The 21,056-nt window shown below is 37.0% G+C and overlaps 1 protein-coding gene across 1 annotated transcript in view; it reads left to right on the forward strand.

Annotated features, from left to right (window-relative positions):
* The window catches only part of LOC146540289 (uncharacterized), a 42,322-nt gene that overhangs the window by 12,695 nt on the left and 8,571 nt on the right, over positions 1–21,056 (forward strand). Inside the window, exons 2-3 of the mRNA XM_085198589.1 lie at positions 5,563–5,682; positions 18,542–18,665. Coding sequence (XP_085054715.1) covers positions 5,574–5,682; positions 18,542–18,665 — 233 coding nt within the window. The 5' untranslated portion in view covers positions 5,563–5,573. The remainder of the gene's footprint in view (positions 1–5,562; positions 5,683–18,541; positions 18,666–21,056) is intronic.

Raw genomic sequence — 21,056 nt, forward strand, 5'->3', positions numbered from 1 at the left:
TAAAAATAGTTATTTGAGCTTTTCGTTGTATCCCGCTATAGTAAAGTTGGCATAGAAAAACTTTGAAGGACTCCTATGAGAAGACACTCCATCGCGTGTTGAGTGGCGTAACCCAACGACGTGCTTCGTCTTATTAGGGCGTGAAGTTTAAACAATTCTTTTCGCAGAGAGGTCCGTGCCCATCCAAAAATTTTCTGTGATTACCAGAATCCTGTACGGTGGTCAAGCTGTATTTTTACAAAAGAAAATTAAGATAATAATTAACAATAATAAATAATGACAATAATAAAAAAGTTAATTAAAATTTTTAAAAATGTAATTATTTTAATATTATCGCTCTTGTGTCGAGGCAAAGCGCGGTGTTAACTTCCACCACACACCCAATGCCTCCAAAATTCGACGGAAAATGGGGAACTGACTCTTAAAACTAGGTTCCCTCTGCCTACCCCGCTGTGTGCGGGATACAGCGTGAAGTTTATTTTTTTTTATTTTAAAATTACGGATACTAAATTAGGACATAACTTTGAACAATCTTCGCAGAGCTTATGCAAATGAACGATTATGGCGAAACTAACAACTTCCAAGGTTTATTCGTTTCCGTATTTGCTATATCTATATAGGCACATATCGATTTGGTCAGTATTTTTCTTTTTAATTTTATGATCTGTGCCTCATTAAAAAATTAAACAGACCTGTTCTTCATTATCTCTATTCACGAATGAAAACAAAATGAAAATTATTTTTTTAATTGTCAAATTGAAATTTAAAATGAAATATAAATAATTATTTTTAAAAAAGTCTCTAAAATAAAAAAAAATATAGAATCTATAATCAACTCGTACTTATTACTAAAGCCCATATTTACTGTAAAATAACAGCGTGAAAATCTCATTCAGAATTTCCAAATAGATCAAGAAGTACCATACCAGTATGTAGGTGGAAAACGAAGATACTATATAATATTATGATATAGGTTTAAAGGAAAATTCTTCTTTATTAAAGGAAAAGTGTATGAATAAGCAATACTAAAAAATTGCGCTAACAATATTTTAGTAGTAGTAATAGTAATAGTAGTAGTTATATATTAACTAAAAATTACAATTAAATATGTAATGTACCTTATTAAAATTCTAAGCTTAAGAAGATTTGAATTATAAATACTAAATACCCTTGAATATACCTATACTTAACTTAAGTATTCATTGACGCTAAATGTTAGAAACATGTGTTAAATTTAAATGGATTATTAAAATATTTTGAAATTAGTTTATATTTGGGAATTGCGTAATTGGATTTAGCTTGTATCTACGCGATATGGGTTTAGAGTATCGTAATACCCTACTTTAAACCCATGGCGTTGAGTCTGTTGTCGGTTCTTCTCCACATAACTTCCCTTTGAATTCGGATGGTGGTAGTATATCAGCTTCACGCTGTATCCCGCACACAGCAGGGTAGGCAGAGGGAATCTAGTGTTAGGACACTCCGTTTCCTACTTTCTGCCGAATTCTGAAGGCATTGAGTGTTGAGTGCCAGAACTCAAAGACATTCGCGCTCGACACTAGAGCGAAGAAATGGAAATATAAACGTAAATAAATATTTCAATTCCTCTGGGATCGAACCCACAACTGTCGCGGTACAGTGACACCCTTGTGCTGCTGCGCCACGAAATTTTTATAATTTAAAAATGTTTACAAGAGTGAATTTGAATAAAGAATTATTTTAATTTAAATGTTACATTACACACTTATAGTTAATTGGCATTAACACATAAAAAAAAACATATTTTTTGACAGAGACACCCCAACATAGGACTAACTTATAAGTAACATAAATTTCCAAATCACACTATACATTATTTATTAACCTAGTAAAAAGTCACTCTCAGATCTCCAATCAGGATATTAACACTTACAACACTAAAAAAACACTTACAACTACAGTATGTAAAGAGAAATAAAACAACGATATATATATATAGTTTAGTGTTATAATTTAAATCACGTCGATCATTTGTAGACCGGATCTACAAACGGACAAGACTTATTTAGAATAATATAAATATATCTATATATATTAAGGCACAGATATAATAGAGTGAGTAAGTAATATGTTAATATGAGAAAACTGAATATTTTCATGTATTAGTCATTTAGTTTTAAGGTTGTATATTCCGCACTCAACAGGGTAGGCAGAGAGAACTTAGTGTCAAGATACTCCGTTCTCGTTAGTAACTGTAAGTGCGACGGTTGTGGGGTCGATTCCCATTCGGGGAAATGAATTATTTTCTATTAACATTTTCACTTCTTTGCTCTGGCAATAAGGCAAAGCACTCACCACGTAATTCCTCGAAAATTTGGTGGAAAATGGTTCACGGAGTGTCTAAGCACTGGTTTCCTTCTTCCTATCCTGCTAAATGCGGCTAAAAAATATATTAGTTTACAGCTTAATATTGTTATATCAAATTTATGGCATCTCGTTCAAGATATGACACTGAAAATAACTCAAAGTCAAGGCCGACATTTTAACTCTACCAATAAACTTACGACGTTTTTGTAAACAAAAAATCTAATTCCATTTGAACCAGTGAAGCTTAAAATTCTTACTATTTATTTTTATAAATACTGGTAATCAATGTTGTATTTTTTTCATTCAGGTGTAAATAATAGGCAGAGCTATTTTTTTTAATCTGTATCATCTTTACATTATATAAAAGTAAATCGCTTATATCTTTTAAACTATTTAACAGATTTTAATGCGGTTTTCATTAATAGATAGAGTTATTAAAGGGCAATGTTTATGTGCGTGTTAAGTGACGGATCTCTTTACTAGAGCGAGGAAATTAAAATATTGAACCTTTCATTCCCTCCAAATAGAAATTGAACGCAGTACCCACAACCGTCGCGCTTACGGTTTCTTATATAGTTTTAATACTATAAAGACGACACTAACAATAACATTTTTTTCTTTATTAAAGGAAAATAACATTACATGATATGTAAAAATAAATATTTTTATACCAGTAGTGTTAGGCGTCATCTTTTTAATATTAATCAATTATAGCCATATTGAATATATTTTAAAGTAATTAGTTATATTATATATAATGAGGAAGTATATATTATTATATATTTTAATTGCGGTATATTAATCGTGGCCATTATAAGACGATTCATAGCAATAATTAAAAATCACGTTTTAAAATCGTGGCATATTTATATATTTTGTTTTACTTAAAGAAATGATTGTATGTTGAAGACCTACTGCCTCCAGGCATATATAAAGGAGCCAGACGTCCCAATTTAAGTTTTTTTTTTAATTAAGGTTCCCAACACGACAATCGTGGTCCCGCTGGTTAAATTAGCTTTGTAAGCGTTTATTTAATTTTCACATTGAACTATGTTTCATTAATGGCACAACATCTGACTGTTAAGGCGGCTGTTAGGGGTTCGATTCCCATACGTGGGAATTATTTATTTTCATTTTTCAAAAGTAGAGCCGAAGACAAACGGTACGGAGTGTCTTAACAATAAATTCAAATTCAAATTCAAAATATTCTTTATTCAAATAAAAGCACTTTTGAATCGTCGAATGTACATATGAACAAAAAGCTACCACCGGTTCGGAAGGCAGTTCTGCTGAGATGAGCCGGCAAGAAACTCAACAGTTGCTCTTTTCAAAGTCAATGGTATATTTTACTATTACATTAGCTGGCAGCTATCCTGCCTGACATTCAATAGACATTAATTCCATACATGTTTATCCTCTAAATATTCTTGAACAGTGTAATAAGCTTTACTTGTTAGAATTTTTTTTACAGATATTTTAAATTTTGGTAGTGGCAAACTAAGAATACACTGCGGAATTTTATTATATACACGTATACTCAGACCCATAAAAGATTTATTAACTTTTTGGAGGCGAAAACTTGGAGTAACAATCTTATCTTTATTTCTCGTTCCTATCTAATGACTGTCGCTATTTTTTCTATGACAATGTATATTTTGTCGGACAAAGAGAATATTATAGTATATAAATTGGGAAGCAACTGTAATAATACCTGCATCTTTGAAAACATCTCGCAGAGAATCTCGAGCTCTTAATAGGTTCCCTCTTCCTGCTCTGCTATATGCGGGAAAACGCGTGAATCGCATAACGCGTTTGTTAAATAACCTTAAAGAATAATATAAATTTTTGCTAACTAATATAGCTAGGTCCCCACAGCAGTGACAGAACAATGGCCGCGCGACGAAATGACAAACGATTATATTGTTTTTATTAGACGTGCGAGTTAACTTGTCCAAAATAAAGTTAGTATTAGAGGTCATTTTGAACAATACCTACAAAAAACGACAATATATATACTTTAATAAAATTTTGTAAGCTTTTTACCATAATATTTTTATCTAATATAATATTTAAGTAATATTTAATTAAAATATGGTAATTACGTATAAAGTTTAAATATATTTTTACATAGAATTACTTTACTTAGAATTACTGACGAAATCAATACAAAAGTTGAAATATTTTATCGTTTTACAGCGTAAAGTTACAAAACATTATCAATGAAATTCTAATAATTTCTAATACGGCTTCAAATCCTGCTAGGATAGTTTCACGGATTCGCTATGAAAGTCCTTCGTCCCGGAGCACTGCCTGGGACTTGGACACCAACTAGGCTTACGAAGCTCTAAAGCTCCAAAGCTTAAGCAATTTTAAGAGTAACTTAAATATATTTAATATATTTTTTTAGCTTCGCGCTATATCTCGTATATAGCTGAAAAGGCATAGGCACCTTAATGCTAAGAATAAGGACGGATTTTTTACTTGTTATCAGTTAACCTTACTAATATATATATTACAAATATGATAATATGTGAGGATATAAATATTTTATATAATTTAGCTATAATATAACAATAAATTCAAGCGGGCGAAGCCGCGTTTGGCTATCTAGTACAATAATTAAATGTATGAGTCATTCACATAATCTATTAAGGCCGTGAATGTATCAAGCTGTAAGCTCTATTACCGTGTAATTTACATCTGGTTACTTGAAGGCTGACCGCCTAAACTGAACTGGGCCTATTAATTTTATAACAATTTAAAGTTTAAATATTTCCTTTGAAAAGGCCCTGGAATGTAGTTAGATAGATATGTAATGAAGCAAGGCGCGGTGTTGAGTTGCGCCACTCAATACACAATGCCTTCAGAATATGGCAGTATCCCGCATATAGCAGGTTGCACAGATGCAAGCTGGGAGATGGTGTTAAAACACTCCGTTCCCATTAATAATTTCATTCTCCACTTACCTAATTCTGGAAGAATTACGTATTAAATAGTGGTATTTAACGCTGCGCTTTGCCTTGTTACCGGAGCTACGAAATGAAACTACATTTTTTTCGGTCCCTTGAACAGGAATCAAACCCACAATCTGTCGCGTTAATAGGACCTCTTGGAAATTGCGGAAGTACTTTAAAAAATAAAAAAAATCGGTTAGAGTAACGACCTATGGTTGTATTGTATTGTATTTCTCATACTAATATAACTTTTCTATTTCAGAATCAAACAAAATGTTCCACGGAGGCATTTGGAGTAAATTACAGAACTTCTACAAGTGGTACGTGCTGGGGCTGGTGTCGGTCGGCTACATCCTCGGAGAGTTGGGACACTATCTCATTGGTTAGTGACCTTTTATCTATTTAATAATAATGAGTGAAAAATATAAGAAAGTAATTTATCTGTAATATAAGGAACAACTTTGGACTTTTGTGTATTTTATAATTATTTATCATATAGAAATAAGCAAAAAATGTAAAATCTCATTTTTTATATATTTGCTTACACTAATCCTATTAACTATTAGAACTATATAGGTGTATAATTGAGGCTAGTCATGGCGCAGGGGCACTATGAACGCTACTGGTTGTCGGTTCGATTCCCACTCGAGGATATGTAAAATTAATTTAAATTCATATTTTCATTTCTTCGCTCTACTATCAAGGCAAATCTGAAACTAATCGTATTTTTAGGTTTATAATAATCATAATTATGTAGGTATATTCAATACATTTCAATATAATAAATCAACTTTGATTCAACCCCCATAGTACTTAAGTTGAATAGGTTACTCAAAAAAGGTAGCAGATTCTATAACATAATAGACAGAAAAGGGTCTCGATATTTTATTTACATACATATTCATGAAGATTCGAATACTAAATATAAAAATACCCCTTCGACCGTAAAGGTTTTCAAGATTAAGTAGAAACTTGTGTTAAAATATAATATTTATTTAGTAAGTAATATAAGCTTTCTAAGATCCTTGAGGGAGACCTATGTCCAGTGACGTAGCTATCGGAGGGCTATGAGGTCTAATCTCAGGACACTTCCGTTCCTCACTTCCCGCTTAATAACCTCAGGGGACCCTGGGAACTTAACCAACAAACTAGAAATAGTAGTAAATGTTATCCATATTCTAATATACATGTCAGTTCGGCTATAGAGCCTTAGTTTGTTATTTGCACCAGCACCTTTGGTTACTTACATACGAGTATGTCACTGTCTAAGTCCAGACGCGGTTGACGTAAGGCTGATGTGAAAGAATGAATTAATAAATTTAAGTTATTTTTAGCTTCACTTTGTATCCTGCACATTGCAGGGTTAGCAGAAGGAACCTGGGAACCCTATTGTTAAGATAGTCCGTTCCCCCATAAGACATTTCCATTGCCCACTTTCCACCAAATTCTTGCATTAGCAAAGGCATTTTGCTTCGTTACGAAAGCGAAGAAATGAAAATATTAAATATTTCGTTTCCTCAAGTGGGAATTGAACCAGACCAACCAACCAACCAACCACAACTGTCCAGTTTACAGTCGTAATAAATAATCGCTTGCGCTGTGTGCCAAGACGGCCTAAAATTAAGATTAGAGTTAGACTCAATAAAGTTTAATATTACAATTGAAAATTATTTCAAAAACTAAATATATTTAAGTCATTTTTTATTTATTACTTCTATTATTCTCTATTTAAACAAAACCGGGAACAAAATCATATATATTCCATATATATTCCATTGAGCTACTTCAATATCGTAATATACGAAAGTACTACCCCTATATCTTTTAAACCACAAAAAATCTTTCAAAAAATCCAATTTAATCCCGCAAGGACATCCAGCAAATCCTCAGTTTCGCAGTGTAACCTCGACCTCGACCTCGACCCAGTAAGCCGGGGGGTCGAATGCCACCGCCTAACGCGATTCGACTTCGTGACCAGCGAGTTAACTTGATGTCAGCTTAGATAACCCGTTGGGTCGTTCATGTTATGAATTATATCTAGTATTTTATATTTATTCTTAGACTTTATTTAAAAATATACTGTGAGGCCGACGCTGTATAATGTCTGTCTGTAGTGTAGACTCGGTAGGTTGTAAGTTCGATTTCTATTGGAATTTCATTATAGGGAATGAAATTTCATTTCGTCTGTTTTAATACTAGGTTACCTGCCTATCCAGCTTTAAACATGAAAGTAGTAAAGGTAGAATTACAGTTACATATTCGATTTCTACATGTGGTGTTAATTATTTTCACTTAAAATTGTGATAAGATATTATATAGCGCAGCGTTGAGTTCCTCCGTTCAACACGCAATTTCTCGAATTCAAAACACTATTTTAGAATTTTTTTATCTACCCTCTGTTGAGGTACTAAATACTGTTGTATTTTCTCTATGTTACGCGGGATAATGCGTGAAAGTAAAAAAAATATTTATTATAGGTAGTATTGAAGTTTAGTTAAGTAATATACGGGAGCAACAACAAAGGATTTCAGGAAATTCCCACAGGAACAGAAAAAAAAATGATAATTTCTTTTACATCTAAAAGTCCATCCAAACAAAATTGCGGGCAATGACTCGTAATCAGACACTATACTAAAAATTACACAAAAACTTAATAGATAAAACATCGATTATTATTAATTGCACGATATATCGATTTTTTTGCGATCCAATGAAATATAACGATATATCGATTTTTTCGCGATTCGATAAAAAATTAGTTCCGCATGTGACGTTGTAGTATAAAAACCCAGCGACACTTATTTGTACCTTGTATGTATGTATGTTATTATTATAATAATTTATAATGCGATTAATAGTTTCAAAGAACTATTTTATTTATCGGTGACTAAATATAATGTCATTATATAAAGGCTATAGGGAGACAGGAGTGCGACTGTAAGCGCGACAGGTTGTACGTTCGATTCCCAGTGGAGGAAATTCAATATTTAATGTTTTGTTTTCTTCCCTCTGGTAACGGGGCAAAGCGCGGCGGGCAAAGCTTCCCGAATTCGGTGGAAAGTAAAGAACGGAAGTGTTTTAACACTAGGTTCCTTCTACCTACCTTGCTATATGCCGCATAGAGCGTGAGCTGAAAAAAACAATAACTAAAAATTATGTTTTTATTTCATGAGACATGGCCATTGATCTACTTTAGATTGGAATTAACATTCTTACCTTAATGACTCGGCATACCATAAAATTAATTTAAAAACATACATCTAATGCCGTCAACATTTAATGGATATTTAAAATGTTTTAATAAAAAATTAACAATCATAAATTTTAAAAGGGAATTTATAATTTTGACAAAATATTTATGTCAGATGGTCACGTGCTACGTCAGAAGGCCAAAATTCCGATCGTAAAACCGAAGGCCGCGACGTCAAAATGTAAATATGTAATTACATATGTATATTCCTAAGGAAACTTATAATTAAACTATGATTTATTACATTTAATAGTAAATAAACAAAAATATATAATTGATGATCTACCATTTTGTATTATTGCTAATGATAGTGTACCGGACGGGCGGAACTCAAGCGAATGAGCCGCTGACGCCCTGTACACTATAGGTTCGGGTCGTGGGGACACGGAGTATGCTGAGACCCCAAGACGTTCTTGTCAGACGTTCTGATAAGAACGTTGAAACAGGAGGTTGGAGCAGGATATTGAAACACGATCTTGAATGCGGTATAACGGTCGGTGACTGTCGGCTTCTTCAACTGTTTCTTGTTTCCGATGTTCCTTGTTTCCTTGACTTGTTGCTGTGCTCGCTGTTGGTTGCCGACTGACTCTGTGCCGCCCGGCGCGCGCCTTTTATACCCGAGGCGGTCGGAGCGGATAACGGTAAAGAGAGCCGAGAGTCACCGAGCCGTTTTGACTTTATTTATCGAAAATTTTCACTATGATTTCGGTACATTTACATTTATATCTTTATAACTAAAACTCGGATGTTCTTACAATTTATACATATAGAAAGTATACAAGAATGTCTATTAAACGATATATAATACATTATACTATTAAATTATTAACTATTAGGAAACAACGAAAAACACGAAAAGTATGACGAAACTCACACAAGTAATCACGATAAAACATCTCTCATTAATTATTCACAAACATACGGTATATATAAATGTGTTATTAAGCTACAGAAAACTATGATAAACAATAATCAATAATAAAATTTACTATACGGAAGTTACTATTATATAAAAAGGCGATTATTGCGGCAAATCATAGTACAACTATACAAATACGATATAAAGTCGAAAATTATTATCTAAAACAGAACCCAAATCTATTTATAATCATTATTCAATGTAATTACTTATTTATATAGGAAAAAACATTATTAATTTAGAAAAAACACTAATAATAACATTTAAAACTATAAGAGTGGTATGACGTCACTTTTGCCGAACGAAACAGTCTCAAACATGTCGTGACGAGTCCACGGCCGATGATGCGCTTTCGCGTCGTTGCGTTGTCGCGAACATTTCTCCCGCCGTGCAGAATCAGGTCTCGATGTGATGCTGCATCTTTCCCGCGGTGAGCGACGACGTCTTCTTACTTTGGAAGCGGAACGAGTTTTTTTGTTGGCCTTTTCAATAGACCACCCTTAGTGCGTACTTCAACTATTCGCACTTGTCCATCTGCACCTGGATACACTTTTTCTATGCGTCCTCTTGGCCACGTATTTCTTGGAAGTTGTGAGTCGGCTATAAGTACTGGATCACCTATTTCGTAAGTAGGGCCTCGACCATGAGGCTCCCGCCGGTGTTGAAGTTCAGGGAGATATTCGCGAACCCAGCGTCTCCAAAACATGTCCGCTAATATCTGTGAGCGTCTCCACTGCTTTTTGCTATCAATGTCGTCCTCACTAAATGTGCCAGGTAGAGGTAGACGAGCTGAACCCCCAAGTAAAAAGTGATTGGGTGTTATAGATTCGTCGTCGTCATTGTTTACAGAAACATGTGTGAGGGGACGACTATTCACAGTATATTCTACTTCGCAGAGTAATGTAGCCAAAATTTCTTCTCGGGGATATCTCTCACGAAGAATCGTATGTAGAGCTGTTTTCACGCAGCGAACAAGACGTTCCCACGCGCCTCCCATGAATGGTGCAGATGGTGTTATGAAACGCCATGCGATGCCTCGACGACTGGCTTCTTCTTTGAATGCTTCTCGAAGTTCTTTGTCTGCTCCATGCATGTTTGTACCATTATCTGAGTAAATTTCGGAAGGACATCCTCGACGTGCAGCGAATCTTCGCAATGCAAGTATGGCAGAGTCTGCGCTTAAGCTGGCGGCAATTTCCAGGTGAACTGCTCTTGTGGTAAGACACGTGAAGAGTGCGACGTAACGTTTCACGTGTTGTCTGCCGACGACTACTGTGAGAGGGCCAAAATAATCTAAGCCGGTGTATGTAAATGGTCTTCGATGATGGGCGAGACGGGATTTGGGATGATCACCCGTAGAAGGCTGTGGCGGTTGTGCCTTGCGAATACGACACTTCAGGCACTGATGAACTATCCTTTTCACGGTGGGACGAAGACGAATTACCCAAAAATGTTGACGTACTTCATTTACTATTATTTCAGTGCTGCTGTGGTGAAGACAACGGTGGGTCCAATCAATATATAGCTGTGTGATGTAGTTATCTCCATCTAAGACTTGTGGTTTCTTTGTTTCGTCTTTTATTCCCTCGGCGGCGGCTATACGGCTGCGAAGAACGACAATGTCATCTCGGAGTTCTACGGGTAATGAATGAAGGCGACTTTGTTTGGCAATAGTCCGGTTGTATCTTAAGTCTGCGATATCTTCATTGAATGATTCCTCTTGAGAGGTTCGGATGAGAAGATTTTCTGCTTTTGTGATGTACTTCGAATCTAATATCAGAAAATTGTTGGAATCCATAGATTTCTTGCTATGTAGAGTAGTAGATTTCTTTGCCAATGTTTCTCTTCGTTTGTTCCACGTAGGATCAGATTCCATATTTCTACGTGTTCGCTTATAAAAGATCTTCTCTTTTTTATTTCTGCAGATATCTAAAAATTGCAAGACTCTAGCTGTGGCACGAAGTAGTCGCTCCCATTTTGAGAAGCGTTGTGGATCAGGAATTGCTTCGCGTAATTTTGTCTTCGGCTGGAGTTCTTTAACGGTAAAGGTATGTTCTTCACCAGTATTGTTTGACACGACCGGTTTTTCGATAGGCCAGGTACTCGGATTTTCTTTCAAGAAGGCAGGCCCGTGATACCATTCATGATCGGCTCCAAAATCAGATGGTACTTCTCTAGTGGCTATATCGGCGACATTGAGCTTAGAAGGTACCCAACGCCATTCTTCCACTTTGGTATATTCTTCAATGGCTGCTAGTCTATGTGCGACAAATGGCTTATAAGATCTGGCTCCATTTCTTATCCACGTCAGAACTGTCTTACTGTCTGTCCAAAAGATTTTGCATTCCGGCGCGATACGATGTTCTTTTATGACAGCTTCTGCTATGCGAACTCCCATGACGGCTGCTTGTAGTTCCAAACGAGGAATTGACATAACCTTGAGCGGGGCTACTTTTGCTTTAGCCATGATCATGTTGACTTGAACCTTTCCATCCGGAGCAACCACCCTCCAATATGCAGCTGCTGCGTAGGCCGTTTCACTGGCGTCGCTGAATATATGTAACTGTATAGATGTGGCGTTACTATAACCAGAGTAGCATCGAGGTAAGCTCACATTTTTCAGTTTCTGGAGATGCAGCATCCATTCTGCCCACTGCTTGGAGAGATCTTCGTCCAGATGTTGATCCCAATCTATTATTCTTCGCCATGATTCCTGGAGAATTTGCTTAGCCCGAATAGTAACCGGTGAGGCGAAACCAAGTGGGTCATAGAGCGACATAACTATCTTTAGAGCTTCTCTCTTCGTAGGGGTTGTTTTATCTAATAAACTAGGCGGTAATCTTGCCAGTTTTAAATTGAATCGTAATTCATCGGTTGACGGTCTCCACATTAAACCCAAAATCTTTTCTTCTTTGGTACCCAGGTTAATAACTTCTGTCATATTTGATTGTGATTCCAGTTCATTTTTTTTTTTCGGGATATTTGAAACCCACTTGCAGAGTTTGAAACAAGCTTCTCCGTGGATATGTTGGACCTTCTTGGAAGTCTCTATAGCTTCTTCTATACTTCGGAAACTGTCTAGGTAGTCATCCATATAGTGGTTGTGGATGATAGCTTCCACTGCTTCTGGATGCGTGTCGGTGTACCTTTTTGCGTTCCAATCTTTAGCGAATATCGCGGTGCATGGTGAACTCGCAGCTCCAAATATAAGCGACGTCATGCGATATTCCTCAGGAGTTCCCTCCCGCCGGTGTCCTCTCCACAGGTAGCGAAGGGCATCCCTATCTTGAGGCCTTACTTTGACTTGCATAAACATTTCGGCTATGTCGGCTGATACAGCGAAAGCATGACGGCGAAATCTCATCATGACTCCAGGAAGCGATTGAAGAAGGTCTGGTCCAGTCAGGAGGAAATCGTTTAGTGACATACCTTTGGTTTTGGCAGCGGCGTCGTGAACAATGCGAAGCTTCTCTGGTTTACCTGGGTTTTGCACGTCGAAGTGTGGCAGGTACCATGTTCTGCCTGGAGAGATACTTTTAGGCGCCACCTCAGCGTAGCCCTTCTGGACGAGTGATTCTATTTGTTCGGTGTATCTCCTTTTCAGTTCAGGATCACGATCAATTTTTCTCTCTATTGATATGAGCCTCTTCAGCGCCGACTCATAATTATTAACCATGATGCTGTTCTCTGCTTTCCATAAAAGTGCGGTCTCAATGTGTCCGTCTTGTAAACGGTGTATATTTTTCTTCAAAATATTTTCAGCCTTTATTTCAGGATCAGAGTCTGGCCGACGCGGATTAATTATAAGAGATTCTAAGGCAAAGTAATCTCTCAGTTGCTCATCCATTTTATCTTCGTAGGTAGTAACTCGATTGACGAAGTGGATTTTCTGACCCAATGTCCTATTGTGCGCACCATGGAGCACCCATCCGAGCGACGTGAGTGAAGCGATCGGTTGGTTTTTCGGTCCTATACGGACATCTTCGGCGAGTAATAAATTCCAGTTATCTTGGCCGATTAGAATTTTAGGCGTGGCTGAGTCGTAGGCGAGTTTGTTCTTCAAATCTATCAAATGGTCGCAGGCAGCTAAATCTTCTTTACGAATCGTTTGTGGGGAAAGATTAAGACACGGAACGGTGCGAGCTGTAAAGCTAATCTTCTTTTTCTGTGAATTAGCAAGTGTCACAGTAACACGCCTTGATCCCGGCGTTTCAATAACTATATCCCCGATTGCTTCCATCTTTAGAGGATCCAGCCGTCCCTCAGCACCGACTTCGTTTGCCAAAGCTTCATCTATGAGAGATACAGTTGATCCGTCGTCTAATAGAGCGTATGCAGAGGTTTCTCCCGCCGGTCCATGAACTCTGACTGGTATGATTTTAAGGTAAGCATGCGCCTTTGATGGTATCCATGCGTTGGCCACGGTTTCTTTTTCTTCTTGTTGATTACGATTTTCTGATTTCTCCTTTTTATCATAGTGTAGTAATCGATGATGAGTACCGATGCATCCCTTAGTATTGCACTTCTGTGGTTTACAAGAATGTCCCGATTGCCTGAACCGCAGGCATCTGAAGCACAGTCGGTGTTCTTTGGCGAGTTCCCATCTTTTATCTGAGTTGGCATCTTGAAATTTCTTGCAGCTAATACTGTGATGACCTTCTTTGTTACAAATTTTGCACGTACTTTTCACCATTCCGTGAAATCTATTAGTTTTCCTTTCTTCGGTAGTATTGTGCGTTCTATGTATCACACGACGAGTAGGCTCTGAGTGCGGGATCTCTGTTGAATAAGGTGTGCGACATGCTGCTTGTTTGGTGAGAAACTCGCTGAAGTGCGTCAGGTCTGGTTTGAATATAGATGCTTGTTCCTCGTACCACCTGGTACATAACGACGATGGTAGCTTTTCACGAAGGGCCCTCGTTATATCTGGTGCAGTAATAAAGTTGTGTAAATCGAGGGCGCGAAACAGATTGACACTGCTTCTTACTTTACTGGCGAATGCATGTATCTCCTTTGGATTGTCAGCACAACGAGGTAGAGATCGAAGCTTGTCATATTCACTATATGCGATTGCATCTGGACGACCGAAATTCATTTCAAGCTCTTCTACGATGGCATCCGGTTTTGAATGAGCTATGAGTTGTGTGTCGACGACTTCCAATGCTTTTCCAGTTAGGCTTCTTCGAATTCTGGCTGTATTTTCGACTTCATTGAAGTATCTCTTAGTGTTTTCATATATGGCTCTGTATGATAGCCATTCATTTAACATTCCACTATATGTAGGAAGATCCATGATGACTTTGGACGCGACGGGATAATTGTATGACAATGATGGAGGTAACATTGTAGGTTTAGGTACCTCTGTTTTCATACACAACGATGTAGGAGCGGTTTCGGCTTTTTCACATCTTTTCTTCAAATTTTCTATTTCTTTTTTTAGCTCCTCTATTTCCTTCGTTGAATCTCTCTGTATTGCTTGTTGATTTTCGGAATTGTTAACGATATTCGGAAGTTGAGGCATTATATATGATGGTATCGGTAGTGGTTGCCTCGGTACGTCTGCACATGGTGTTAGTGATTTTTGTACGATTTGTGCATTATCTTCAATCCAGGAGCTAACGTAGTCGGTTTTCGATATATTATCTTCCTGGGATTCTGAACTATCTGATTCAGCATCTTCCAGAGCTAATTGTGCGAGTTCAAGCTTGATGCGAAGTATTTCTTCACGAGCATTTCTTGCTTTACGTCTGGATTTCGTAGACTTCTTTGAGTTTGCACGTTTCGAAGTTGTTAACTTTATTTGTGTGCTTTCAAGTTGTTCCTCTTTGTTAATTGAAATAATTCTCGAGTCTTCCTTTTCGTCACTTGGTACTATTAAATTCTTTTCTATTACGGAATCCTCTTGTGTGTTTGTAGGCGGGTGTGTCACCTCTGTGTGACTAGATGAAGGTTCAGCTTCATATCTCAATCCCTCGGATCGACCTCTTGATCTTGTGATAGGCATCTTAGCAATTGACCGACGATAATTAGTAAAAACTCACCAAGATGCACGAAGATTCTCGGAGACGAACGACGACACTCGAAGGCGGACGCACAAACACTCACGACGACTCACGATAACGCTCGAAGACGGACGCACAAAACACTCACGACGACTCACGATAACGCTCGAAGGCGGATGCACGAAGATTCTCGGAGACGAACGATAACACTCGAAGGCGGATGCACAAAACACTCACGACGTGACTTATGGCGCGACGGAAATGTGACGTCAGCGCGGTAGCGAGTGCGACAGTCAATACGGATGCGCAACGCGACGGCGATTGCGAGCGCGGAAACACTGTACGGTGGAGCACTGCGCGATGGAGCACTACGCGATAGAGCACTATAACACTCGAAGGCGGATGCACAAAGTTCTCGGAGACGGACGATAACACTTGAAGATGGACGCACAAAACACTCGCGACTGACTTACGACGCGACGGAAGTTGTGACGTCAGCGCAGTAGCGAGCGCGACAGTCAATACGGATGCGCAACGCGACGGCGATTGCGAGCGCGGAAACACTGTACGGTGGAGCACTGCGCGATGGAGCACTATAACACTCGAAGGCGGATGCACAAAGTTCTCGGAGACGGACGATAACACTTGAAGACGGACGCACAAAACACTCGCGACTGACTTACGACGCGACGGAAGTTGTGACGTCAGCGCAGTAGCGAGCGCGACAGTCAATACGGATGCGAAAACGCGACGGTGATTGCGTTTGCGAGCGCGACGGAAAACACTTCGCGATAGAGCACTACGCGACGGGGCACTGCGCGACGGAGCACTGTGCGACGGAGCACTTCGCGATGGAGCACTGCGATGACTTGCACGATGACGGATGATGCTTCAGCTTCGGTGAGGAGTCCCCAGATCCGGTTCGAAGGACCAGCAAGATGTACCGGACGGGCGGAACTCAAGCGAATGAGCCGCTGACGCCCTGTACACTATAGGTTCGGGTCGTGGGGACACGGAGTATGCTGAGACCCCAAGACGTTCTTGTCAGACGTTCTGATAAGAACGTTGAAACAGGAGGTTGGAGCAGGATATTGAAACACGATCTTGAATGCGGTATAACGGTCGGTGACTGTCGGCTTCTTCAACTGTTTCTTGTTTCCGATGTTCCTTGTTTCCTTGACTTGTTGCTGTGCTCGCTGTTGGTTGCCGACTGACTCTGTGCCGCCCGGCGCGCGCCTTTTATACCCGAGGCGGTCGGAGCGGATAACGGTAAAGAGAGCCGAGAGTCACCGAGCCGTTTTGACTTTATTTATCGAAAATTTTCACTATGATTTCGGTACATTTACATTTATATCTTTATAACTAAAACTCGGATGTTCTTACAATTTATACATATAGAAAGTATACAAGAATGTCTATTAAACGATATATAATACATTATACTATTAAATTATTAACTATTAGGAAACAACGAAAAACACGAAAAGTATGACGAAACTCACACAAGTAATCACGATAAAACATCTCTCATTAATTATTCACAAACATACGGTATATATAAATGTGTTATTAAGCTACAGAAAACTATGATAAACAATAATCAATAATAAAATTTACTATACGGAAGTTACTATTATATAAAAAGGCGATTATTGCGGCAAATCATAGTACAACTATACAAATACGATATAAAGTCGAAAATTATTATCTAAAACAGAACCCAAATCTATTTATAATCATTATTCAATGTAATTACTTATTTATATAGGAAAAAACATTATTAATTTAGAAAAAACACTAATAATAACATTTAAAACTATAAGAGTGGTATGACGTCACTTTTGCCGAACGAAACAGTCTCAAACATGTCGTGACGAGTCCACGGCCGATGATGCGCTTTCGCGTCGTTGCGTTGTCGCGAACAGATAGAATATTACTAAATAATTAATATGTGTATAATATTACTAACCAAGGCAAATAACATTTAATATTTTCATTTCCTGACAAAGCTTGGCGGTGAGCTCCACCACTCCCCACGTAATGTCTGAAAAAGGGAGGAATGGTATATGTCGGGGTTCCTTCTGCCTACAATGTCATATGCGAGATACAAACTAAAGCTAAAAATACATTCATTTCTATCTTACACAGTCAGGGAAACTTTAGTTCAAAAACCTACCAGTTCCAAACCTACCACCCACCTTCGTGAGTAAGTAATACAGGAAATAGTGTCAAGACTCAAGAGTGATAATCTATACTTCTATACTTCTATACTAATATAATAAAGCGGAAGAGTTTGTTTGTTTGTTTGTTTGTTTGTTTGAACGCTAAGATCTCTGGATCTACTGGATCGATTTACTTTGTTTTTGTTTTGTATGAAAGCTGCATTCTTCAGAAGTGCTATAGGCTATATAACATTACATTACACATATGTACTAATAAATTAAAATACTTTCTAATTTGACATGCCTACCTATAGTATTTCTAATTTTATTCTGCCATGTTAATAACAACCGTCGTCGCTACGCGACCGCGTTCGTTACCGCGTCATTTTGATATTCATCCTTATGAAAATAAATATAATAGTCACTTTTAGCATTTCATCTAGATTGAAATTATATTTCTATAGAAATTATATTCTTATATTTGAAGCAGGCGTAGCCGCGTCCGGGTCCGCTAGTTATGATATAAAAAGGAACTAGAATATATCAGAAACGACCTGTTTGTGGCAAAACATTTTATATAATATTTCTATACATTTTGAATTTGTTACTCCACAGTAAGAATAGACTAATATTTCGAAAAACGTATTAAAAATTTACAAAACCATTACCAAAAGCTTATAAGATTTCCTAAGATTTTTCACCCTCCATGCAATGCGTTGTTATGTCTTCCCGCTAACTTTTATCCAGCTAAACTTTCACGCCGTATCCTGTACCACCTTCCAAGTTCCACCCAAACTTCCACACATTTCTTGTTGTGCTTATCAATCCCCTAGTTGGAACCGAACTCACAACCACCTTACTATTAAGATATAATAGATTATTAAATATATGTATGTTTTTGTTTACAGGAACTACCTCAAAAGTGACGGCCGAGGAACTGCACTACGGTGACAAGTCATGCATGCTGAACGCTACTCATCTGACTCTCAGTCAGTTACCGGTCGTGTGCGAGAAGGTCAATTCTAGTGATATGTAAGTTTTTATTTATTTTTTTAGGTTCCCGCAGTATCCCGCACATTGCAGGGTAAGCAGAGGGTATCTGAGAGTGTAGTGTTAAGATACTAAGTTCCTATTAAGACACTTCCATTTCCCTCTTTCCGCTGAATTCTAGAGCCGAGTTTTGACTCATTATTTCAATAGAGTGATTAAATATTTAATTTCCTCTAATGGGAATAGAACCCACAACACACACTTATGCTTGACATCATCACGACTGACCTTGGAACTAAATGAATGGAACTGAACTGCAATGCAATATTAATAATATATTTTAAAAATAATTATTTTATTAAAAAAAAATCTACTTCCCGCTGTCTTCCGCACACAGCAGAGTAGGCAGAGGGAACCTAGTGTTAAGACAATCCATCCATCCATCCATCTCCTACTTTCGGCCGAAATCTGGAGGCATTGCGTGTTGAGTGGCAGTACTTAACGCCGCGCTTTGCCTCGGCACCAGAGCGAAGAAATGGAAATATAAACGTAAATAAATATTCCACTTCCTCAAGTGGGGATGAGAATGGGGGGAGAGGTTCACCACAACGACTATAAAAAATTCCACTTATTATTAAAACAAATTGTGAAAAGTAACCATAATTTAAATACCTATTCAATTCTCACTTGTATATCCTTCAACAGTAGTATATAAAATGACCAATTAAATGACGTCATTATATTATACGAGACAACATTAATCTCTTTATCTGATCTATTATATCATCAAGGAATAATTTACTTAAACTTTATATATATAAATAAAGCGGCGTTGAATCCCGCCATAATATATGCAATTCGTAGAAACGGCGTTTAGTTCCAACAGTCAATGGGCAATGCCTCCGGAAAGTGGGGAGGTAACACTAGGCTCTCTCGGTCCACCCACTTGCATTGGATACATCGTGAAGCTGAAAAAATCACTTCTTCTAAATGTTTTTATTATAAAACTACTTATATATTAATTAAAACCGACGTTCACGCACTAATTATTTCACGTGTTTATATAGGACTTCATCTGTTTATTTTTATAATTTTTTTTTGATTCGTCACTTTAGTGAATTTAACCATTGTTTCTTACTTTTTTTTTTTCACTAGATGTTAATTGGATGATAAATTGTATATCGATTTTTTTGTAAATCGATATTAAATAAGGGAAATAAGACATTTTAAATTATTTAGAATAAAATATAATTTTACTTTTAAATATTTAATAATATTTTTACTAGAAACTTGTACAAAAAACCTCTAAATTGTCCACTTGCCATTTTGAACGTCGTTAATTTTTTTCATTACTCTATTAAATTATATATAATCTGTATTATTATATATCTAGTAATTCTGTACTAGTTTTATTTAAATATGTGCTGCGCAATTTAAAAAAAACACCAGTTCTTTTGCTTCCTGGTCATGAAAATGAATATTATTAATAATTTTATATTTATTTTATTTACCTATATAGATATCCTTATACTAATATTATAAATGTGAATGTAAGTTTATTTATTACGCTTTCACACCAAAATTACTCAACCGATCATCATGAAACTTTGTACTCATATTCTTAGAGGATACTTTTTATTTAAAAATATAAATTATAATAAATAGTATCTTTTAGTTACAATATATAAATAAATATAAACGAGTAAAGCCGCGTTTGAATCTCTATAGTAAATTAATTAACTTTATGCAAATACACAGCTTCGTCGTTATTTTCATTAGGTAGGAACATTATTTATTGTTATTCGTAGTTATAATGTCTTTATACAGGTATAAGTTAATTACATTGATATTTATAAAATTTTTACCTTTTACTCACGGCTTCGCCTGTCAAATGGAAATAGCTTTGACACATTTTTTAGCTTCAGGCTATATAGCAGGGAAGCAGTTCCAGAAGGGTTTCGTTTTTACCTTTTGAAGTACGGAACCCTAAAAATCGACAAAGATGAGTAGGTAAAAAGGTTTTCGTAGCGATTTTTCTTCAATTACATTTTAATTTAAATTAAGATACCGAGAATAGAATGGCTTGACAAGCCGTAAATTAGAAACAATGAACGACAATAAAACATTTGTATTAATTAACAATTGAGATAAAAATACTTTTAATTGTAATTAATGACAAAGTTATTTTATACTTCATAAAGATATTGAGGTCAGTCATGGCGGAGAGGACAAACGTACGACTGTAAGCACGACAAGTCATGGGTTCGATCTCCACTCGAGGAAGTGAGATATTTATTTACGTTTATATTTCCAATTCTTCGCTCTAGTGTCAAGGCAAAACGCGGCGTTGAACTCTGCCACTCAACACGCAATGCCTAGAATTCGACAGAAAGTAGGGGAATGAAGTGTCTTAACACTACGGTCCTAGCCTAC

This window comes from Heliconius melpomene, chromosome 2, assembly GCF_056956725.1.
Source record: "Heliconius melpomene rosina isolate 202511_hmr_F chromosome 2, ASM5695672v1, whole genome shotgun sequence".
Taxonomy (NCBI): Eukaryota; Metazoa; Arthropoda; class Insecta; order Lepidoptera; family Nymphalidae; genus Heliconius; species Heliconius melpomene.